The 19,049-nt window shown below is 48.1% G+C and overlaps 2 protein-coding genes and 1 long non-coding RNA gene across 3 annotated transcripts; all 3 read right to left on the reverse strand.

Moving 5' to 3' along the window:
* Positions 1-369: 369 nt before the first annotated feature.
* On the reverse strand, positions 370-1,163 carry LOC117846412 (uncharacterized). Its single transcript, XR_004638295.2, has 2 exons — positions 996-1,163; positions 370-843 (listed from the first exon to the last, which is right to left on the reverse strand). It is a non-coding gene; the product is annotated as an uncharacterized lncRNA (long non-coding RNA).
* Positions 1,164-2,256: 1,093 nt separating this feature from the next.
* Positions 2,257-3,137, reverse strand: LOC117842789 (BTB/POZ domain-containing protein At1g55760). The gene is made up of 2 exons (XM_072291876.1): positions 2,655-3,137; positions 2,257-2,331 (listed from the first exon to the last, which is right to left on the reverse strand). The coding sequence occupies exons 1-2, from the start codon at positions 3,135-3,137 to the stop codon at positions 2,257-2,259; spliced, it is 558 nt and encodes a 185-aa protein (XP_072147977.1).
* A 2,451-nt stretch (positions 3,138-5,588) lies between these two features.
* LOC140222001 (uncharacterized) lies at positions 5,589-6,200 on the reverse strand. The gene has a single exon (XM_072291969.1). The coding sequence runs from the start codon at positions 6,037-6,039 to the stop codon at positions 5,839-5,841; it is 201 nt and encodes a 66-aa protein (XP_072148070.1). The 5' UTR covers positions 6,040-6,200; the 3' UTR covers positions 5,589-5,838.
* Between the last annotated feature and the right edge of the window lie 12,849 nt (positions 6,201-19,049).

Raw genomic sequence — 19,049 nt, forward strand, 5'->3', positions numbered from 1 at the left:
CAACTTCGCCAGCTATAGGAGGGCTACACGCGCATGTCCTGCATTCTCGTCTCTTCAATCAGGAGTTGTGGCGAGCCACCTTGCATGCTATATATGCTGGCCGGGTATGTAATCTTGGAAACGCATCAGATCACACTGCACCACTACAGTACGCTCTTGACAGTAAATTTTCACAATATTCCATGTTTTTCCATGAACACTTTGAGGCTTCTTGATCATCAAACTTGTCAATATAATGATGCCGATGCAGTTCTGCACAACCTGTGTGTTTTTTTTCCGAATGGTTGCACAACCTGTGTTGGCCTCGTGGTCAAATGTAATTGTGAATTTAGCTTGAGATTCGAATAAAGCCTTCAAGCAAAATGGAAGGGCGCAAAGGGTCACTGTAAAAAACAGTTTTCAAAAGCGGTTGAAACGACATTTGCAGGGACGAGCGCGCTACTCACTCCTAATTTTCGCAGCTACAAATAGTTATTTGCAGGAGCAGGTAACTAGCCCATCCCTGTAAAGCCGTTTCCAAGGTCATCACCCATCCTTGGAAATAGTATCTTCAGGAACGGGTGACGCCATGACCCGCCCCTGCAAACTGTTTTTCAGGAGCGGGTGATGCTGGTAATAGATTAAAAAAAAGAAACCAAAAACCAAAAAAGGAAAACAAAATCGTGCGCCGCGCCAGCCACCGTGAGCCCCGTGCCCCAACCGCAGCGCTGCCCCAGCCACGCCCACCGCCGCGGGCGCTCGTGTGCCGCGCCACCCACTGTGAGCCCCGAGCGCTGACCGCCGCATGCCACGGCCCCACGTACGAGTACGACTGGCTCCTTGCAAGCTCCTTGCCATGGCTCTCTGCAAGCAAAGCATGCACACATTCAAGTTGACTTTTAGAGATGAAGCAATGCAACTACCTACGCATGCAGCTAGCCCATTGCTAATGTCTGGTCCTTTGCTCCGCCTCATTTGTTGCCTGCACAAAACAGAGTAACGTGAAAAGTAAGTACCTACACCGTGCACCGCGAGCCTCATGCGCCGGCCACGTGCCCTGCCGGCTGTGGGCCCCTGTGCACCGGCTGTCGCGCCACCGCAAGCCTCCACACCGTGCACCCCTAGGTCGCCAGGCACCGGCTGCTGTTGCTTGGAGCCACCGAGATAGGAAACAGAGAAGAGAAGTGAGAGAGGAAACAGAGACAGGAGACAAGAGAAGTGAGAGAGAAAATAGAGAACTGAGGGAGATAAGGTAGAGAGGGTATCCGGAGGAATGTTGGCCAATAGGAGTGGTTGGTTTGGATGGTGCGGATCCATGATGTGGCACATTGTGTTTTTTTTGGCAAATTTATAACATATTTTTGGACTATTAAACAATTTTAAATAAAAAAATCGTCAACTACAAAGTTTTAGATCTTGTTGAGCTCTACAACTTTGATATAAAGTTTATTTTCATCCGAGATTGTACGAAAAAGTTATAATTTTTTTACGCGGAATCATTTGTAGGGACGGGTCATGCCATCACCCGCGCCTAGAAATGATTTTTAGGTGCGGGTGACGTCACCCGCCCCAGGCGCGTGAGGTGGCGCCATCACCCGCCGCTACAATTATTTCTCAATTTTGTTTTTATTTGAAAATATATTTTTGAGCTATTAAATGATCTCAAATACAAAGGTTGTCAGGTACAAAGTTTTATGTCTTGTCGAGCTTTACAATTTTGATATAAAGTTTGTATTCATCCGAGATGATCTGAAAAAGTTTGTATTGAAAAACTAAATCCATTAAACTATTCACACGTACTCACACATACTTATACATTTTGAAGCATTATACAATCTTAAATTGAAAGCTTGTCAACTTGAAAGTTTTTGTGTCATCGAGCTCTACAAGTTTGATATAGAGCTTCCGTATAGCCGAAGTCATTTGAAAAAATTCAAAAGTTTTAGATTTCGAAACTAGAGAGCTTATAATGATATTTTGAAGTATTAAACAATCTTAAATTGAAAAGTTGTTAACTTCAAAATTTTAGATCTCCTTGAGCACTACAAGTTTGACGCGGAGCTTATGTGCCAAAGTCATTTGAAATTAAAAAAATTAGATTTCAAAACTAGACAACTTAAAATGATATTTTGAAGTAATAAACAATCTCAAATTAAAAAAATTTCAATTACAAAGTTTTAGGCCTCGTTGAGCAATTTTGATAGAGTGTCTGCCTTCATCCGAGGTCATATGAAAAAGTTATGAATTTATTTCTACGGGACCATTTCTAGGAGCGGGTCATGTCATCACCCGCTCTTGGAAATCATTTTTTGGGTTGCCATTTCCAGGGGCAGGTGATGGGTTGACCCGCCCCTGAAAATGATATTTTCTATGGTCAGGTCACCCCATCACCCGCCCCTGAAAATGGTGTTTTCTAGGGGCGGGTCACCCGATCGCCCGGCCCTGAAAATAGGTGCCATTTGCAGGGCGGATTAGAAGCTACAATAACCCACTTCTTTTGTAGGTGCAGGTGGCGATTTCGCCCGCTCTTAGAAATCGTTTTTTAGCAGTAGATGCCCCTTATTAGCCTATGTGTGATCTTCTTCTTTCTTCAGAACTGGGTGGATCCAATCTAGGTAGTGGCATTGCAGCCAACATCGTAGTCGATAACATTGTCCCTTGCAACTCTGCATGACCTCAGCTACGAGATCCGGGTCACCTGTATGCACTAACTCACGGAAATCCTCCTGGGCGTCGTATATCTTCAAGAACTTCTCGAGCAGCCACATACATGTCTTCTTGAGCGTCGACAAACCATATAGATGAGCCATTTGTAGCCTCTCCGGCACGTTGTCATTGTCAGCGTCGTCAACCATGCTTATCTCGCACATATTCTTGAGTTCGACGATGTCGTACTTGTCACCGGCAGAGAGGAGCTCGCTCCGGTGTGCCAGGAACTCCTCCTCAGGGATGCTGCCGTAGATGTAACGGATAAAGGCCCGGCATGCCTCAAGCGACATGTCCGAGATGTCCACTATGCACTGCTCCTTCTCCTCGAGGTCAATCGAGAACATGCACATGAACACTGGCGACCGGGCAGCCAGGACGGCACGATGGGCCTTGATGCTACCACCATCAGCATTCACAAGGATGTCGCTAAAGATGCCATTGTTGAGCATGCGTGCGAAACCAAACTGGGCGTACGTCTGCACCACCGTGTTGATTTGGTTCGGGGGCCATAGGGAGGTTGAAGAACCATCTTGTAATAAAAGTAAATATTCATAATAAGAAAAAAATAGTACGAAATGAAAGAAAATTACAAATCCCTTGTTGGTAAAAGAATTGTTAATTCGGTCCCTTATTCGCAACCATTTTACCATCAATCCCTTGAAATACACATTGGTCCGAAACCTTTCCCTTTTTCCATTGCATATAACACCACTAGAAAACACGTACTAGATGCAGTCTCTCATCCCTTCCGTCTTAATTGATTAAGTAATTATATACTCCCCCGATCACCATATATATGAACAGTTTAGGATATTGATGACAGAATCTAGAAGGCGAAACTATGACCAGCAAAATATACAATCATAAATAGAAAATTATATGTTATGGTATTATTTTGAAATTAATCCAGTAGCATCAAATTTATCTTGTAAAAGTAAGTTAGCCATGCTGTCTCATTGATCACAAAGTTTCTATCACACATTCAGAAAGAGGCAGGAATTTCTTACATCATTTCTTAGTTTGACGTCGACAAACTTGATAACAAAACTTGCTGAGACAAAATTGTGCATATTCCGTATAAGACCCCGGTTGCAACCGCGATCTAGCTGTAGTGATGCAAGCTTTGGAACGAGACGGCCGCCACGCGGTCCACGCCGGCAACCGGCGGCGCCGGTGACAGCAGGCTCAGGTTGGTGTGCGCGTAGCCTCGCTGCACCGATAGCTGCCTACAATTCAGAATAATTCAGACGACAGAGCAAAGCAATCACTATTATATCTAGCTAGAAATATCGATCGCGTTCATCAAAAAGCACAAGAGATCTAGGAGGGTCATGAACATTGGTATATGTAGTTTGTGCACCATGACCAGGCTCCCATGGTGAAGGGGTTCGACGTCTTGCTGTGCACGCTGGGCCCGAGCACTACCTCCTACTGCGCGAACCGCCCGGCGGTGCTCACGTCGTTCCATGAGCTCATGGCGATCGGCCGACCGTCGTCGATCCTTCGTGGCGGTGAACGCCAAGTCGCGGAGAGGAGGACAAGTAAGGCGAGAGCTCCGCAGGCAGGGTTTGGGAGGAGTTGGAAAGAAGAGAATGAGATGATGCATGGCGGCGTGGATTCGGGTAAGAACAGATTGGTTACAGCTCCTGTTGACGATATTTAAGGAAGACCCAAACCGGCGCGTGCTTGCCAAATTCTTTACTGCATCTGAAATTCTGAATCAAGGAAACTCAACTATAGTCAATCAATCTGATAAAAAACTGGAAGGGCATCTCATGATCCTGGTGGTCCTGCTACATAGTAGTAGTATATAAAGAATTAAAGATGTAAAACCCTTGGCATGGTATATATTGATCCTAATTGTTGGAATTTTCTTTAGCCTCCTTAGCGGCCTATAGTTGATACACCTACACCTTCGGTCCCTGTCTCGCTGAGAGTTCTCTTAGAGCACCCCGGCCCTGCAGGCCGCAGTATTCAGAAGAAAATACTTCTAAAAATTCTGTAGTAAGAGCAACCCAAAATTCATTATATGTTCAAAAGGAGCCTGGCAGGAATTGCTTACATTCTTTACCATTTTGATGAAGTTGGTACTTGGTCTCAATCGAGAGTCTTGCAGGACCAACGCCAGAGGATACCGATGGCACTATCAACATCTATTTCAACTCCCGTATAAATCACGCTTCTGTGTAGAAAAAATAGAATGGGAAGTAACTTTAACGGGTGTATCCAAACATGCCGTAGACTTTGCTCGGACCGTCGCTGGCCGAGATGTCTTTCCTGGTCGGTGGGTCGTGCGTGAGCGAAATTGACAACTCGGACGGAAACGGACGCGACCCGGCCCGTTCCTCGCGAGAATTCAGTGGCGCCGGCGATGTCAAACTGTCCGTGACCGGACGGTTAGCGGTGATTTCAGACATTTGGGCAAATTGCTGGGCCGTCGTGGTACCAAGCTACCAGCAACAGGCTCATTAAAATGCAACCGTTTGCAACAGGAGTAAAGTGGAACGTGCAATCCAACGGAAACCGCCTTTTGGATTCCCCACCGACTCCACTCAACAGTCAACATCAGTAGGAGCAGCAGTTGTTCAGGCCATGGCCCATGGGTGGATTGGCGTAAACGGCACTCTCCATTTTCCTGTGCACGCAGACGCGGTGGCAGTTCGTGGGTTCGCGTGCCACGACTGCCAAACCCACACATGTTGGTTGGCTTGAGCGGCGCCACCACGCTAGACGGCTAGAGGCAAGTTTCAGATCGCCAAACGGAACCAACTCCGACCGTCCATGTGCCCGGCGCGCTAGCTCACGGCTGGGCAATCGGTCACTAATGAAATCAGCAGTTCATGAACGCGACCCCAAATTGACGCCGCGTGCAGGGCAACAAATCGACACAAATCAGCAGCGAACAGGATAATGGCACTATGCCTGAATTTCTCACACTTTTTAACAACAAATATAACGATAGAATAACAAAAGAAAGAAAGAATTGCTGCGAGTAAATAAATCCGAGGATTCCTTTCCTTTTTACAAGCGGTGCGGTGTGGCGGATGTCGTCCAACTACTACTCCATCTCCATGGAGGGCGGCGGCGGCGGCGGCGCCCGGCGAGGGTAGTAGATCTCGTGGAGATGGGGAGGCAGGCCCCCTCTAGGCTCTAGTACGGCGGCGGCGGGGCGAAGTGGCCGTAGGCGCGGAAGGAGCCGCCGGCGGAGTGGTGGTCGTCGAGGTGGATGTTGCTGGTCAGCTTGTGGAAGCCGCGGGTGTAGATGCCGAAGCCGAAGACGAGGCCGACGGCGACCAGCACCAGAATGATGAGCGTGCAGATGCAGCACGCCTTGCTCGGGCAGCAGCACATCTCCGCTCGCCTTCTCCTCCTCCCTGTTCCTGACGGGGAGAGAGCCGGGGCGCACGCGTTCCGAAAAGGCGAGGCGCTTTGGCTTCTGGCTGGGTATCGCTCGGGACGGGGGCGCGTCAGGTCGGGGGTCTGGTCTGGGCGTGCGTGCCCGGCCGCGCCGGCGGGCTATAAAGGGAGCGGCGGGGTCGCCGAGTCGGATGAGGTGGGGTGGGGGGTGGGGGGGGAATCGATTCGGGTGCGCTCGTCCCGTCCGATCGGTTGGGTTTGGCTTTGGCGGCCGGTTGGCCTGTTGGGGTGTGAGTGTGACCGCCTGACGACGACGACGCGGTCCCGTACTCCCGTCCCGTGGGGGCGACGCTTCGGCGGCCGCGGCTAGACTTCGGGCCGACGATTCCTCTCGGCGGAAAGAGAACGGCCCGTAATGGCGACCTGGCTCCCGATTTCGGGCCCCCTTCATGAAGAGAAGTGGGCTTTCTGTATGCTTTTCTAGGGATAGTTGTTTTTGGCCCACGGACGTGGCACGGGCTCCTTCCTGCCAAATTTCCAATGGCAGTATGGCACGAAAAACCTATATAGCTTCCAGTAGTTTTTTGATTTTTTTCCAGGAGACTTCCACTGTTTCAGATCTGTGCGCACAATTTTCATCCGTTGGATTCTTCTTCTCCTCCAACCCTAGCTCCCGCCGCCACCTCAGGCCACGCTGTTGCCGCCACCGCAGCTCGCCACCGTCCCGAGCTCGCCCGCGGCGCCCCTGACCTCGCCACCGCTTGCTGGCCGCAGGCGCGCACCGCCAGCCCAGTAGCCCCTAGCCTCGCCGCCTCTTGCTGGCCGCGGGCACGCCGGTCGCGTGCCGTCGCCGGCTAGCGAGCTGCCTGTATCAGGGAAGAAGAAGAAAAAAATTAGCATCTAAAAAATGTTGAACTTTATTTTGTAAAATGTTGAATTCATTCTTTTTCATATGTTGAAATAAACTACAAAAAATGTTGAACACAATAACTTTCTACAAATGTTGATACATCCTTCGGGAAATGTTGAATCTATTATTCTTAAATATCGGTCTAATTTTTTTAAAAATGTTGAATATATTATGCTAAAATGTTGATATTATATTTCAATTTGAGCCACATGATGCGAGTGCATAGCAAAGGTTTCTTTCGAAGGTATCGCTGCGCTCTCTCTAGCTCCCGCACCCCGCCGATAGTCGCCAGGCCCCAGCGTCCACCAACCCGCCGGCCGCCGCTCCTGGCCCCAGCATCCACCCTCATCCTGTGGGCCGCGCCCGACACGCATGGGCTCGGCCGGATCTGAAGATGGGAGGGGTAGCACGGAGGAGTCAGATCTGCCCTCTTCCCCTCTGGCACCAGGTACAGTGGGACCATCGACGACGACACCCTCAGCAATGCGGTCACCCCGATCGCCTCCCCTCAATCCCCTAGCCCTTCCATTCGAGCGGCGAATTGAGGGGCCATCGGGAGGGACTCCGAACTGGCTGAGGTACAGCACCTCCTCCTCCTCTTCTTCCTCTTTGGATGAATCGTAGTCAAGGTCACTTAGGAAAGGGAAGGGGAAGGCGGTGGCTATGGAGTTCTCGCCAGCCGCCCATCCCGCTGCTCCACCCCCCGACGGATTTATGGCAGACGCCTGGCGGGTGGGCCTAGCATTCGCCCGCTCTAGGGAACAAGGACGGCGAGGTCGGTCGCAGCAAGCACCTCTGGTCACTCAAGGTCGCCAGGCTCCCAATGTCAACAAGGAGGAGCCGTCCGAAGAAGGTTGGGTGGAGGTGCGTCGCCACCGTGAGCGTCGCAGGGAGCAGGCTGGCCCGCGGCACACTTCCCGCCCGGTTCCTCTGATGCCACAAGGTCTGCACGCTCTCAGTCGACTGGACCCATTGGCCCCCCACCACCAATCTGCACACCACCATCGTCGGGTCCGGAGGACATGAACCTCTCCCCAAGGCCAGCGTCACCCAGGCCGTTTGGTCATGCCGTGCGCCGAACAGAAACTGAAATGTGCATGGTGCCAAGGTCGCAGAAGCTGAATAACCGAGAAGCACAGCTGTCTACCTGCGCCCTAGTTGCAATGGTCGGGGGAGTGTGCCCAAAGGTTTTTATCTTCCAGGTTGGGGGACTTCTTCAGAAATTTCTTAATCTCAGTTCAGAAGATTTTGAGGTGCAGAGGTCGCAACCAGATGATTTTCTGGTCCAATTTCGCACTCCGGAGATAGTTGAACGCATCCTGCACTGACATCTACCTGTAGAGGCGCCTTTCCAGTTGATATGGAGAAGGTGGCAGCGCTAATCTGGGGCAAGTCTGTCTTCTATGAGATTTAGAGTGCTGGTTGAGTTACATGGTGTCCCGGCACATGCACGAGATTTGGAGATGGCACAGACTGTTTTGGCTTTAGCTTGCTCTAACCTGGTTGAAGCACCATCACAATTTGCTGGAGACAACAATGCGATCTGGTATTTGGCTGCCTGGTGCACTCACCCGGACCTTGTCCCAAATGAAAAACTGATATTCATTCTTGAGCCACCAACACCATATGTGGAGTGTGGCTTATTCCTGAAACCACATGAACTCATTTAATCCAAACATGATGGCCTATGGTACAGAGTAATCATCAGAATAGTCAAGGTCCAAGACTTGAATGTCTCTAGTGATTCATCGGATGATCCGCCTGACAATTATGATAGTACTAAAGATGAGGACTATCCATGCTTCACACAACGAAATAGGAAGCATCCATGGCCAAAAAGAACACGGTTCACAGATGAGATAGAAAGTTCAGGAGGTGGTCCTATCTTGGGTCCTAGCTGGGGACTGCCTTTTTCCAAAGCAGCAATGGTTGCAAGGAAAGAGTTGAATCATCTTGCTTGGTCGCTACCCACGCTGCTGCATTTTGGTCGTTGGGCGCACCCAGCGGCCAGGAAGGGCCCAACACCTTCAACACTGGCACAGACACGCTGAGCCACCACAACAACAGGAGGTGGCAGGACAGAGGACACCCAGGCAGCTGCAATCAGCTTCCCTGTTTCCGGTGGTGGCACACACGCGCGCACAGTGGATCCAATGATCACAGAGGTGACTTTGCAACCATGGAGGGGCTCATGGAAAATGCATGAGGACACAATCATTCTAAAACACCATGAACAGAACTGGTCACTGAATGAGGGGTCCAAAATTGAACTTGATCTAATGAGTCATGAAGCGGATCCGTGCTTCCAGCCCAATGCGGCTTGTCCTGACGACCTGAGTGTTGGAGGTATGCCCTAGAGGCAATCATAGAGATGATGATATTCCATCTGTATCCATGATTTATATTGTATTCCTTGAATATCCATTAAAGGCTACTTGAATTGATTTGCAATTATGTGAATTGTATGTGAAACTCTTTACTTGTATGGTTATTCTAAAGTTGTCCCTAGTCGGTCTTCATGTGAGGACACACATGAATATTAGACTAGCACATGTATTAGTTGATGACTATGTTTCACAAGTCATGGACATGGAGATGTTGAACTAATAATGTGGGCACATGTGGAGACATGTGCTAGGACTGACCCAACACGAGAAGTAGTTCTCTCTTTACACAACATATACGCTTTGTCCTTAGACCTGAGATTGTCGCATGTACTCAAGATGTGGATCGACTTACTTAGGGGCTATCAAACGCTACGCCGTAACAGGGTAGTTATAAAGGTAGCTTTCGGGTTTGTCAAGAAGCATGCTATGAGACATGGTCAATCAAGATGGGATTTGTCCCTCTCTGATTGAGAGTGATATCTCTGTGCCCCTCGAGTGATCGGATCCGAAAATGCATGGCCATGCTACGTACGGTTAAGAGTTAACCTACAAAGGGATTCCGAATCACAGGATCGAGAAAGAGCGATCGGCTTGAAGCTAGACCAAATATCGTGAGGCAAAGGGAATAGCATGTATATAATGTTGTGATGGTTCATCTGATATGATCTTCGTGTGCGTATAGGAGTCGGCACGTCTTGCTAGAGGCCGCTACCGACTATTGGACCGAGTAGGAGTACTCGGGCCATGTCTATACGTATCCGAACCCATAGGATCACACACTTAAGGGGCTGGAAGCCCAATTCGGATGTGATCCGAGTTGGATTAGGTTTAGAAGTACTAATGGGCCTCAGACCCAGAGGCCCGTTAGGAACCTCTATAAATAAAGGGGTGGGGGCGCCCTAGGGTACACACCTTTTGGTGAAACACATCTGCCGCGCCTCCCACGCCCTCGCCTGTTGCAACTCACGGATCTAGCAGTCCGGCTTGCGACGCTTCCTCCCTGCACGTGTGGATACCTTGGAGGTGTTGCGACTGCAGCACTTGGACGAGCCGCCGACGAGCCACGATGAGCCGCTGACGAGCCACGACGAGCTGCGGCACGAGGACGATCTTGCTGCACGTGGACGAGTTGCTGAGGAGCTGCTGGACGTCGATGTGATCGACTATGTACGACTACGTTGATCGACTTTGCTGCATCGACGCGAATCTACATCTTCCGCACCAGTAGTGCGTCGAGTGGTAATCCCGTGATCCTTATATGGCAGTTTTCCTGGTTTACGCGGTAGAAATTTTGATTTGCGCTAGTGTAGCCTACCTCGTATCCCAACACTGAGCTAGCTAGAGGTAGCACATATAGAGGAGGGCCAGCGGCTTGTGCTGAACAAGAGGTTGCCTGAAGATGAGACCATCTAGGAAGAAGATGAGACCGTCCAGGCTCCTCTGCGAGAGTCCACTCTTGACCCTCCTGTTCTGGATGCTTGCACCCAAGCCTCAACGCCGTGTCTCCCCGATTCTAATCAAGCGACAGTCAACCTAGAAGCGGTACGCTTCGATGAGATTCGAGTCTCTGGAATTGACACCACAACACAAAATAATTTTGTGACCCTTATCAGGGGTTCCACACAAACACTACCATTCCATTTTCCATTAGAAACATCCACGCCGGTAAAAAAACACTACGGCTAACTTAACAAACTCCATTTGCAGGGCAAGGTCGTCGGCTGTCTTATAGCGAACAGCACCCAGGCGCAAAGCCCCCCCTCCCGCCTTCCACTCCTGCGATTAGGAGAAGCGAAAGGCTGGCCAAAAAGTCGCGACACCGAGCGACCAAGCCAGCGCTCCAAGCACATAACGTGCTCATGAAGAAGCTGGGTATCTCATCATCCACCGGACCTCCGGACGTTGTGGCCTTTTAGTGGTTCAAGGAGGCCTTTAAAACGACCTTACCCATCTCCCAATGTGAAGCTCTAGATGATCCCATCCGTGATGGTCGGCTGTTGTTTAGTGCAGCAATAGCGGAGATTGAGCCACAAGCTCCTCCCTACCTGGCTTAACATCCTTTGGTCACAGAATTGTGTAATGATGATTAATGAAAACATGCTTGTGTGGATGTCAGAGGCCTTAATGCTAGAGCTAGGAGATATGTAGTTCATGATTTGGTCGCTCCAGAACGTGTCTCGCTTGTGATGCTGCAAGAGACTAATCTGGATGTCTGTAATGACCTATTAATTAAGGAATTGCTAGAAGATGACTTTGACTACCGGACTCTTCCTGCAACGCACACATTTGGTGGAATTTTGGTGGCTTGGCGTAAACAGGTTTGGTCAATATCTAGCCCTTTGATAGGCGAGTTCTCTATGACAGCAAAAATCCAGTACACGACGGGAGATGTCATGTGGTGATTAACCTATATCTATGGTCCCTAGACTGAAACGAAAAAAGTATGATTCCTAACTAAATTACGAGATATCATGCAGGGGAGGTCGGGACCATGGATGCTATGTGGGGATTTTAATCTCATCTACAAGGCCGAGGACAAGAACAACTCACGGCTAGATCGACGATTGATGGGTCACTTTAGAAGATGTATTGATGATTTGGAGATCCAGGAATTACACCTAAACGGTCGCCTATACACCTTGAGTAATGAGAGGCTAGACCCAACTTTGGAACGCATCGACAGGGTATTTGCTTCTGAGGAGTGGATTTCCATCTACCCCAACCATAAACTATGTGTGATGTCCTCTCAATGCTCTGACCACGCCCCATTACTCCTACAAATGACCTATGCCTTGGCGTCCTTTAAGCACTTCAGGTTCGAAAATATTTGGCCCAAATATGATAGTTACTTGCAGACTGTGGAGCAAGCCTGGACTTGTCCATGGTAACATGCTGATGCCTTTCACACCTTAGATTACAAGCTTCGAAATACAGCAACCGCGCTAAAAAAATGGAGTGCCAAACATGTTGGGGGTGTACGGCTACAATTAGAAATAGCCAAAGAGCTGGTGCTAAGATTTGATGAGGCGCAGGAAAGCAGAGCACTAGCTCACCATGAGCGGACCTTACGTAACAAGATGAAACTCAAGTGTCTCGGCCTGGCAACCAAACTCCGAACAATCATGCGGCAAAGATCACGAATCACTTACTTAGCGGAGGGAGATGCCAACACCAAGTTTTTTCATCTTCAGGCATGCCATCATAGCAAAAAGAACCACATACATTCCCTCAAGGTCGATCAGCTGGATGTAGTGCATGAACAAGCTAAAGCTGAGGCTATTTTCCAGCATTTTGACTAGGTCCTTGGATCAACCACCACATCAATGGTGTCACTTGACTTCCAACACCTCAGCATCCCATGTTCTAATCTTTCATTGATGGATTATTGCTTCTCCGAGGAAGAGGTTTGAAAAACAATCCAAGAGCTGCCACTAGACAAAGCGCCTGGACCCGATGTATTTACGAGACTTTTCTACAAGACTGTCCGGCCAATTATTAAAAATAACATCATGAGAGCATTAACGCTCTGTGGAGTCTTGATAGCCATAGTCTATACCTAGTCAACCAAGCCTACATGGTGTTACTTCATAAGAAGCCTGATGCTGTCACTATTGGAGACTACCGACCAATAAGTTTGATCCATAGCTTTTCCAAGTTGTTCACAAAAGTCCTTGCTAACAGACTAGCGCTAGAGCTTCACAACCTGACTGCTCATAATCAGAGTGCTTTCATAAAAGGTTGCCTAATACATGATAATTTCATGGTAGTCCAATTATCAGCAAAGCTCCTTCAAAGGAAAAAATCACCGGCTGCACTACTCAAGTTAGACATTTCAAAAGCTTTTGATTTTGTATACAGGACTTTCTTATTAGGTCTGTTGCGGCACATGGGCTTCACAAGAAGATGGAAGATGGATCAATTGGATCAGCATGCTTTTATCCGTGGCGAGTACTAAAATAATCCTCAACGGGCGCCCAGGTAGAAGAATCTCTCAGGCAAGGTGACCCCCTATCACCAATGCTCTTTGTCCTAGCAATGGAAACTTTAAACTCCATGATCGGGCTAGCCGACAGGGAAGGTCTCCTAACGCCACTAGGGGATAATATCATGCAAGACCGTGCCTATTTATATGCAGACGATGTTATGTTATTTCTAGCACCAATGCAATAGGACCTAGGTGCCGCTGGGGTTATTTTGGACATATTTGGAGTAGCATCTGGTTTTAAAACAAACCTAGACAAATGCCTTGTCTCTCCTATTCAGTGTGACCTAGAACATACAGTCAGGTTGCTCAACTTCTTTCCAGGTCGCCTGGAGCCTCTGCCTTGCAGGTATTTAGGGATCCCTCTGTCAGATAAAAAGTTGTGAAGGAATGATTTGATGCCCCTAGTGGATAAGATCAGTGATGGCTTACCCACATGGAAGGCAAAGTTAATGAGCAAAGCAGGCCGGACGATTCTAGTCAAGGTGAAGATGTCAGCCATTCCAATTCACATGGCTATTACAGTCGCCATCTCCCCATGGGCAATCAGGAAGATTGATAGATGCAGGAAAGCTTTCCTATGGAAAGGAACAAAAATGGTTTTGGGGGGCCACTGTCTGCTAGCTTGGATGAAATGTTGTCAACCATCTGTTTTGGGAGGCCTTGGAGTTACAGACTTACGCCTCATGGGTTATGCTTTGAGGATGTGATGGATGTGGCTCAAGAAAACTGACACATCACGTTCATGGCATAATTTGCCTGATTCATTGGAGCCTAAGGTCGCCTAGCTGTTTTTCTACTCTACTTCAACCTAGGTTGGTGATGGCAAAAACACTCTTTTATGGGTAGATAGATGGATTGAAGGTCGCTCCATCGCGGAGATTGCTCCATATCTTCTTCAGGCGGTTGGCCCTAGAATTCATAAAAAAAAAAGGACGGTACACGAAGGCTTGCAAGATAGGAAATGGGTCGGAGACATCATAGGAGCATTAACAGTTCAGGTCCTCCTTGAATAACTAAACATTTGGAACAAACTGCAGTCGTTCACGCTTAATGACGCTACCCCAGATAAGGTGTTGTGGAAATGGACTCAAGACAATATCTTCTCAATAGCGTCAGCATACTCCCTCCATATAGGAAATAAAAGTCGTTTAGGACATGATTGTGCTTACCAAGGAGTCATTAATTAAGTGGTATTTTTCCATGTTTGCCCTTATTAAATACGTCTGTGGGTGACTCCTAGACGAGAACGATTCGTAGCTGGACTGGTTAGGTGGGTGGGACTTGAGGCTTGCGGGCATGGTTCGACTCCCTTGGCTGGCGTTTTTTTGTTTTAACACGATTTTGCATGGGTCTGTGGAAAAATTGCATGGCACTGGGCACGTGCGGGTGGGATGGTTTGGGCACGTCGGTAGGCTGGTTTGGGCGCGTTATCTTTGATTTTGGCCGCTGGTGCTCTCATTTTCTTTGTTTGCTGCTAATTTTTTCGCGTTTGCTTCGTTGGCGCTCACGGCATTTCAATTCTGGCACACACGAGTACAACGCTTGGAGTCCTGCTTATTCTATTTAAGATGCTTCGATGCTTGGAGTCCGACACTTGCATCTACTACTTGCACGCCTAGCTTCTTCCTTGCACGCCTAGCTAGCTTGCCTGCTTCTTAGCTTGTTCCTATCCTATACGACATGGCTTAGCTCTTGTTCATCTACTTCTTCCACTCTACGGCACAATGGCTGATTTCCTTCCTACGTTTGATCTCAACGTTCGATTAGAAGACGATGACGACGGCGATGTTGCATTTGATCTCAATGACCCTCCATTGGAGTATGACAACGGTATTACTTGTTCGTCTCTTGTCCATTTTCTACCGTGCTATCTCTTCCTCTCAATCGTTTCTCATATCAAAAGGACTATTGTTACAGGATTTGATTTAAACTTGCCGCTAGATGAATTTGGTGCAGTCGATTTCAATTACCTACAAAATCTCGCTGGTACGTTATTTTTTTCATATTATTTACAATATGCACATGTCGTGGCTATTACTATTATGCACATGCCGTGACAAATAGATGAATGTGCTTGTTTTTCTCACTATAAATAGAACATGTTGCCGAACAATAGTGCTTGTTTTTTCACTATAAATAGAACACGCCGTGACTAGTAGAAGAATGTGTTTGTTTTTTTCACTATAAATAGAACATGTTGCCGACCAAGAGTTCTTGTTTTTTTTCACTATAAATAGAACATGTTGCCGACAACTAATGCTTGTTTTCTTTTAACAGAACCTACTGGGGACAACCCCATCGTGCAAGAACAAGAGCAAGAACCCAACTGGAGGAAAGATATGACTGAAAAGCTCCGACAATAAGTTTACCAAGCTTTGTTGACTAGAAGCAATAATGCTACACTACACAATAAAGATACTGCATTTGTTGCTGCTCAATTTGGCCTTCACATTCGGTCAGTTCAGCGTGTTTGGAAACGAGGTAAAACATAGCTTAAAAGCAATGTTCCGGTTGTGATTTCTAGTCTAAAGAAGGGTAGAGTTGGCCGTAAAGTAATTTCTGTTGATTTAGAAGCATTGCGTAACATTCCTCTAAAGGAAAGAATGACTATAGAGGATGTGTGCGCCAAACTAAACATAAGCAAATGGAAAATTCAAAGGTACTTGAAAAAAGGATTGATTAGGCGCCACTCTAGTAGCATCAAACCATATCTCACTCAAGCTAACAAGAGGTCTAGGTTACAATGGTGTGTTGACATGGTTAATAGGGAATTGCTTGATGATCCAAGGTTCAAGGAGTTGTTTGACTTTGTGTTCATTGATGAGAAATGGTTCTACCTATCTCAAAAATCTGAAAGCTATTATTTGCTACCCAAAGAAGATGATCCCCATCGGACTTGTAAGAATAAGAACTACATCCCTAGGCTCATGTTCTTGTGTGTTTGCGCTCGGCCAAGGTTTAGGGATGGGAATTGTATTTTTGATGGTAGGATTGGTTGTTTTCCACTTGTTCGTTATGAACCAGCTCAGAGAGGTAATGAGAGAACCGGCCGTGTCCGTGGAGACTTGGTTATGAAGCCCATTACTTAGATCACTAGAGAAGTGATTAGATTTTATGATCATCCAAGTGTTGCCTGCCATTCGAGCTAAGTGGCCAAGAGAGGATGTGGGCAAACCAATCTTCATTCAACAGGACAATGCACCTTCCCACTTGAAATTGGATGATCCGGATTTTTGTGAGGCCGCTAAGCTAGGAGGATTCGATATTCGCCTAATATGCCAACCACCAAACTCTCCGGATTTCAACATTCTTGACTTGGGTTTTTTTTCGAGCTATACAAGCAATTCAATATAAGAAGAATGCAAAAACAATAGAGGCTCTAGTTCCAGCCGTGCAAGAGGTAATTTGCCCAAATTGTTCACACATGTTTCAATGTTTTCTTCCACAACAAATTTGCCCATTCATTCATTTCTTGCACACTTGTTTTGTAGGCATTCATGGAGTACTCGAGCCGCAAAGCAAACCGAATATTTCTAACACTACAAGGTGTTTTGATGGAAGCTATGAAGAAGAAAGGTTGCAACAACTTCAATATACCTCACATGAAAAAAGAAACATTGGAAAGAGGAGATCGTCTGCCAACTTGCATCCCTTGTGATCCATCATTGCTACATGAAGCCGAGGCTACTCTTGCTGCATGAAAAAATTAGAATGATGCTAGTTAGCTTAAATAGTAGAGTCATTCTCTTGTAACAATTAATTAGAACTAAATTTAGCATGTGCTACTCTTGCTGCATGTAACAATCAAACCATATCTTACCGATGCTTTGGCATCATCCTTTCTCGGCAGCAACCAACCGTAATGCTCGATGAAAAGGTCGCAGTCCACCTCAACACGACCGGCAATGGCGTCACTCATGTAGTCCGCGTGGACGAGACCGCAGCGACGGCATGGCCTGAACCGTGAGTGTGCACAATTCCATGCTTCGCGGTCCTCATGGACAAGACCGCAGTGACCGCAAAGAAAAGCGCCCGGCGGCAAGGAATCCGGCATGATGGAGTCCGTCGCGATGGCGTCGGGCGCCATCTGCAAGTCCGGCATGGAGTCCGTCGTGATGGACTCGGCCTCTGCCACCGTCGCAATGGAGTTCAGCGTGGTGGAGTCGGGCGCCATCTACAACTCCGGCGTGATGGAGTCCGGCACCGCCTCCATCTGCGAGTCCGGCACCACCTCCATCTCCAAGTCCGGCATGACGACCTCCTCCGGTTCCTGCGACTCCGGCGGGATGACCTCCAGCGACTCCGACGTGATGACCTTCGCAGTGACTCCAGCACGATCTCCTGTGACTCCTCCGCACCTGTGCCGCCAGACTCCACAACGAGCACCACCTGCGCCGCCGAACTCCATGGCAAACCCTAAACACTAAGCCAGGACGAGTGTGAGAAAGCGAGGGCGAAGGCGAGCAACACCTGCGCGAGGGCGGCGCGTGTTTACTGCCTTCACGCGAGCGACGAAGTGGGCGGCGAGCGTGCTGGGCTATTAGCAAAGCGGGCGGCGAGCGTGCTGGGCATTGAACGGAGAACCGGTGGGCGCGCGAAACAAAGCGTCGCCAAGGGCAAATGCGTCAAAAACCGGCCCCTCAAGCCAGAACGACTTCCTTTCGCATCGATGAAGCGTCGCCCAGAACGACTTCAAATTTGTATACGGAGGGAGTACAATGCCTTTTTCATTGGACAATATGAGATACCTAGGGCAAGGACCCTTTGCAAGACTCGTGCGCCAGCTAAATGCAAATTCTTCATATAGATTGCTCTCCATGGACGTTGTTGGACAGCCTCAAGACGCAAGAAGCATAACCTTCAAAATAATGATACCTGCATTCTTTGTGCCCAGGAATCTGAAACCATAAATCATCTGATGGTAAATTATGTGTATGCCAGGGAAGTGTGGCACCTCATTCTATCTAAACTGAATTGGCAAGACCTTACACCGTCAGCTTCGAAAACCTCCTTTCCAGATTGGTGGCTGACAGCGAGAAAACGTGTAGACAAGATGGCCAGGAAAACTTTAGACTCCCTGATCGTCTTGGTGGCTTGGTCCATCTGGCTTGGAAGAAATGCAAGAACTTTCAATAAGGTTGAAAGGACGGCAATGATACTGATGCAAACGATTATAAAAGGTGCGTCTGCCTGGGTAGCAGCACACGTCTGATAGCCTGGTAGTTGGGTCGCAATAGGGTGCAAATGTAATCTCTACTTAATTTTCCGTTTGATAGCATGTCATCAATCCTAGATGACGCTGCATGTTCTTGTAACCAAACTTTTCTTCTCCTCTTAATGACATACGTGCTAAGGCACGATCGTGAAAATTTTTTGAGCCAGATGAGCTTTAAAGTCATAAAGCTTAAATGGCTTCCACGAGCCAGGAGCACGACCCTTGGTGCTGGAGATTAGTACCACATCGAGTCGGCGTCGGCCGTTTGGAGGGTTAGCTGTATGACAGTTTCTAGCATCGGCTGCGGGGGCGTCATCTTTGCTAATTTCCTTGGATGTAACCGAATGCACCCACAGCTACAAGGACTGCCCACTGGATTCGCGTTCCCTTTTGCCCCTGGGTGTGTTGTTTATCGGTGTCCTCACAAAAGTTAAAGCACAAACTGCAAGGATGGGTGCGATTTCAGCGTAGCTCAACTGGTAAGGTTTCTTGTGGTGGAATCTACCC

The sequence above is a fragment of the Setaria viridis genome, chromosome 2 (assembly GCF_005286985.2).
Source record: "Setaria viridis chromosome 2, Setaria_viridis_v4.0, whole genome shotgun sequence".
Classification (NCBI taxonomy): Eukaryota; Viridiplantae; Streptophyta; class Magnoliopsida; order Poales; family Poaceae; genus Setaria; species Setaria viridis.

What these genes read in the sequence shown, in the direction of transcription:
- LOC117842789 (XM_072291876.1), bottom strand. Translation starts at nt 3,137, where the DNA reads ATGCTCAACAATGGCATCTTTAGCGACATCCTTGTGAATGCTGATGGT. An exon ending in ACCCGGATCTCGTAGCTGAG is followed by an intron (nt 2,332 to 2,654) that starts GTCATGCAGAGT and finishes TATCATTTTCAG; the next exon opens with GGGCGGGTCAACCCATCACC.
- LOC140222001 (XM_072291969.1), bottom strand. Translation starts at nt 6,039, where the DNA reads ATGTGCTGCTGCCCGAGCAAGGCGTGCTGCATCTGCACGCTCATCATT.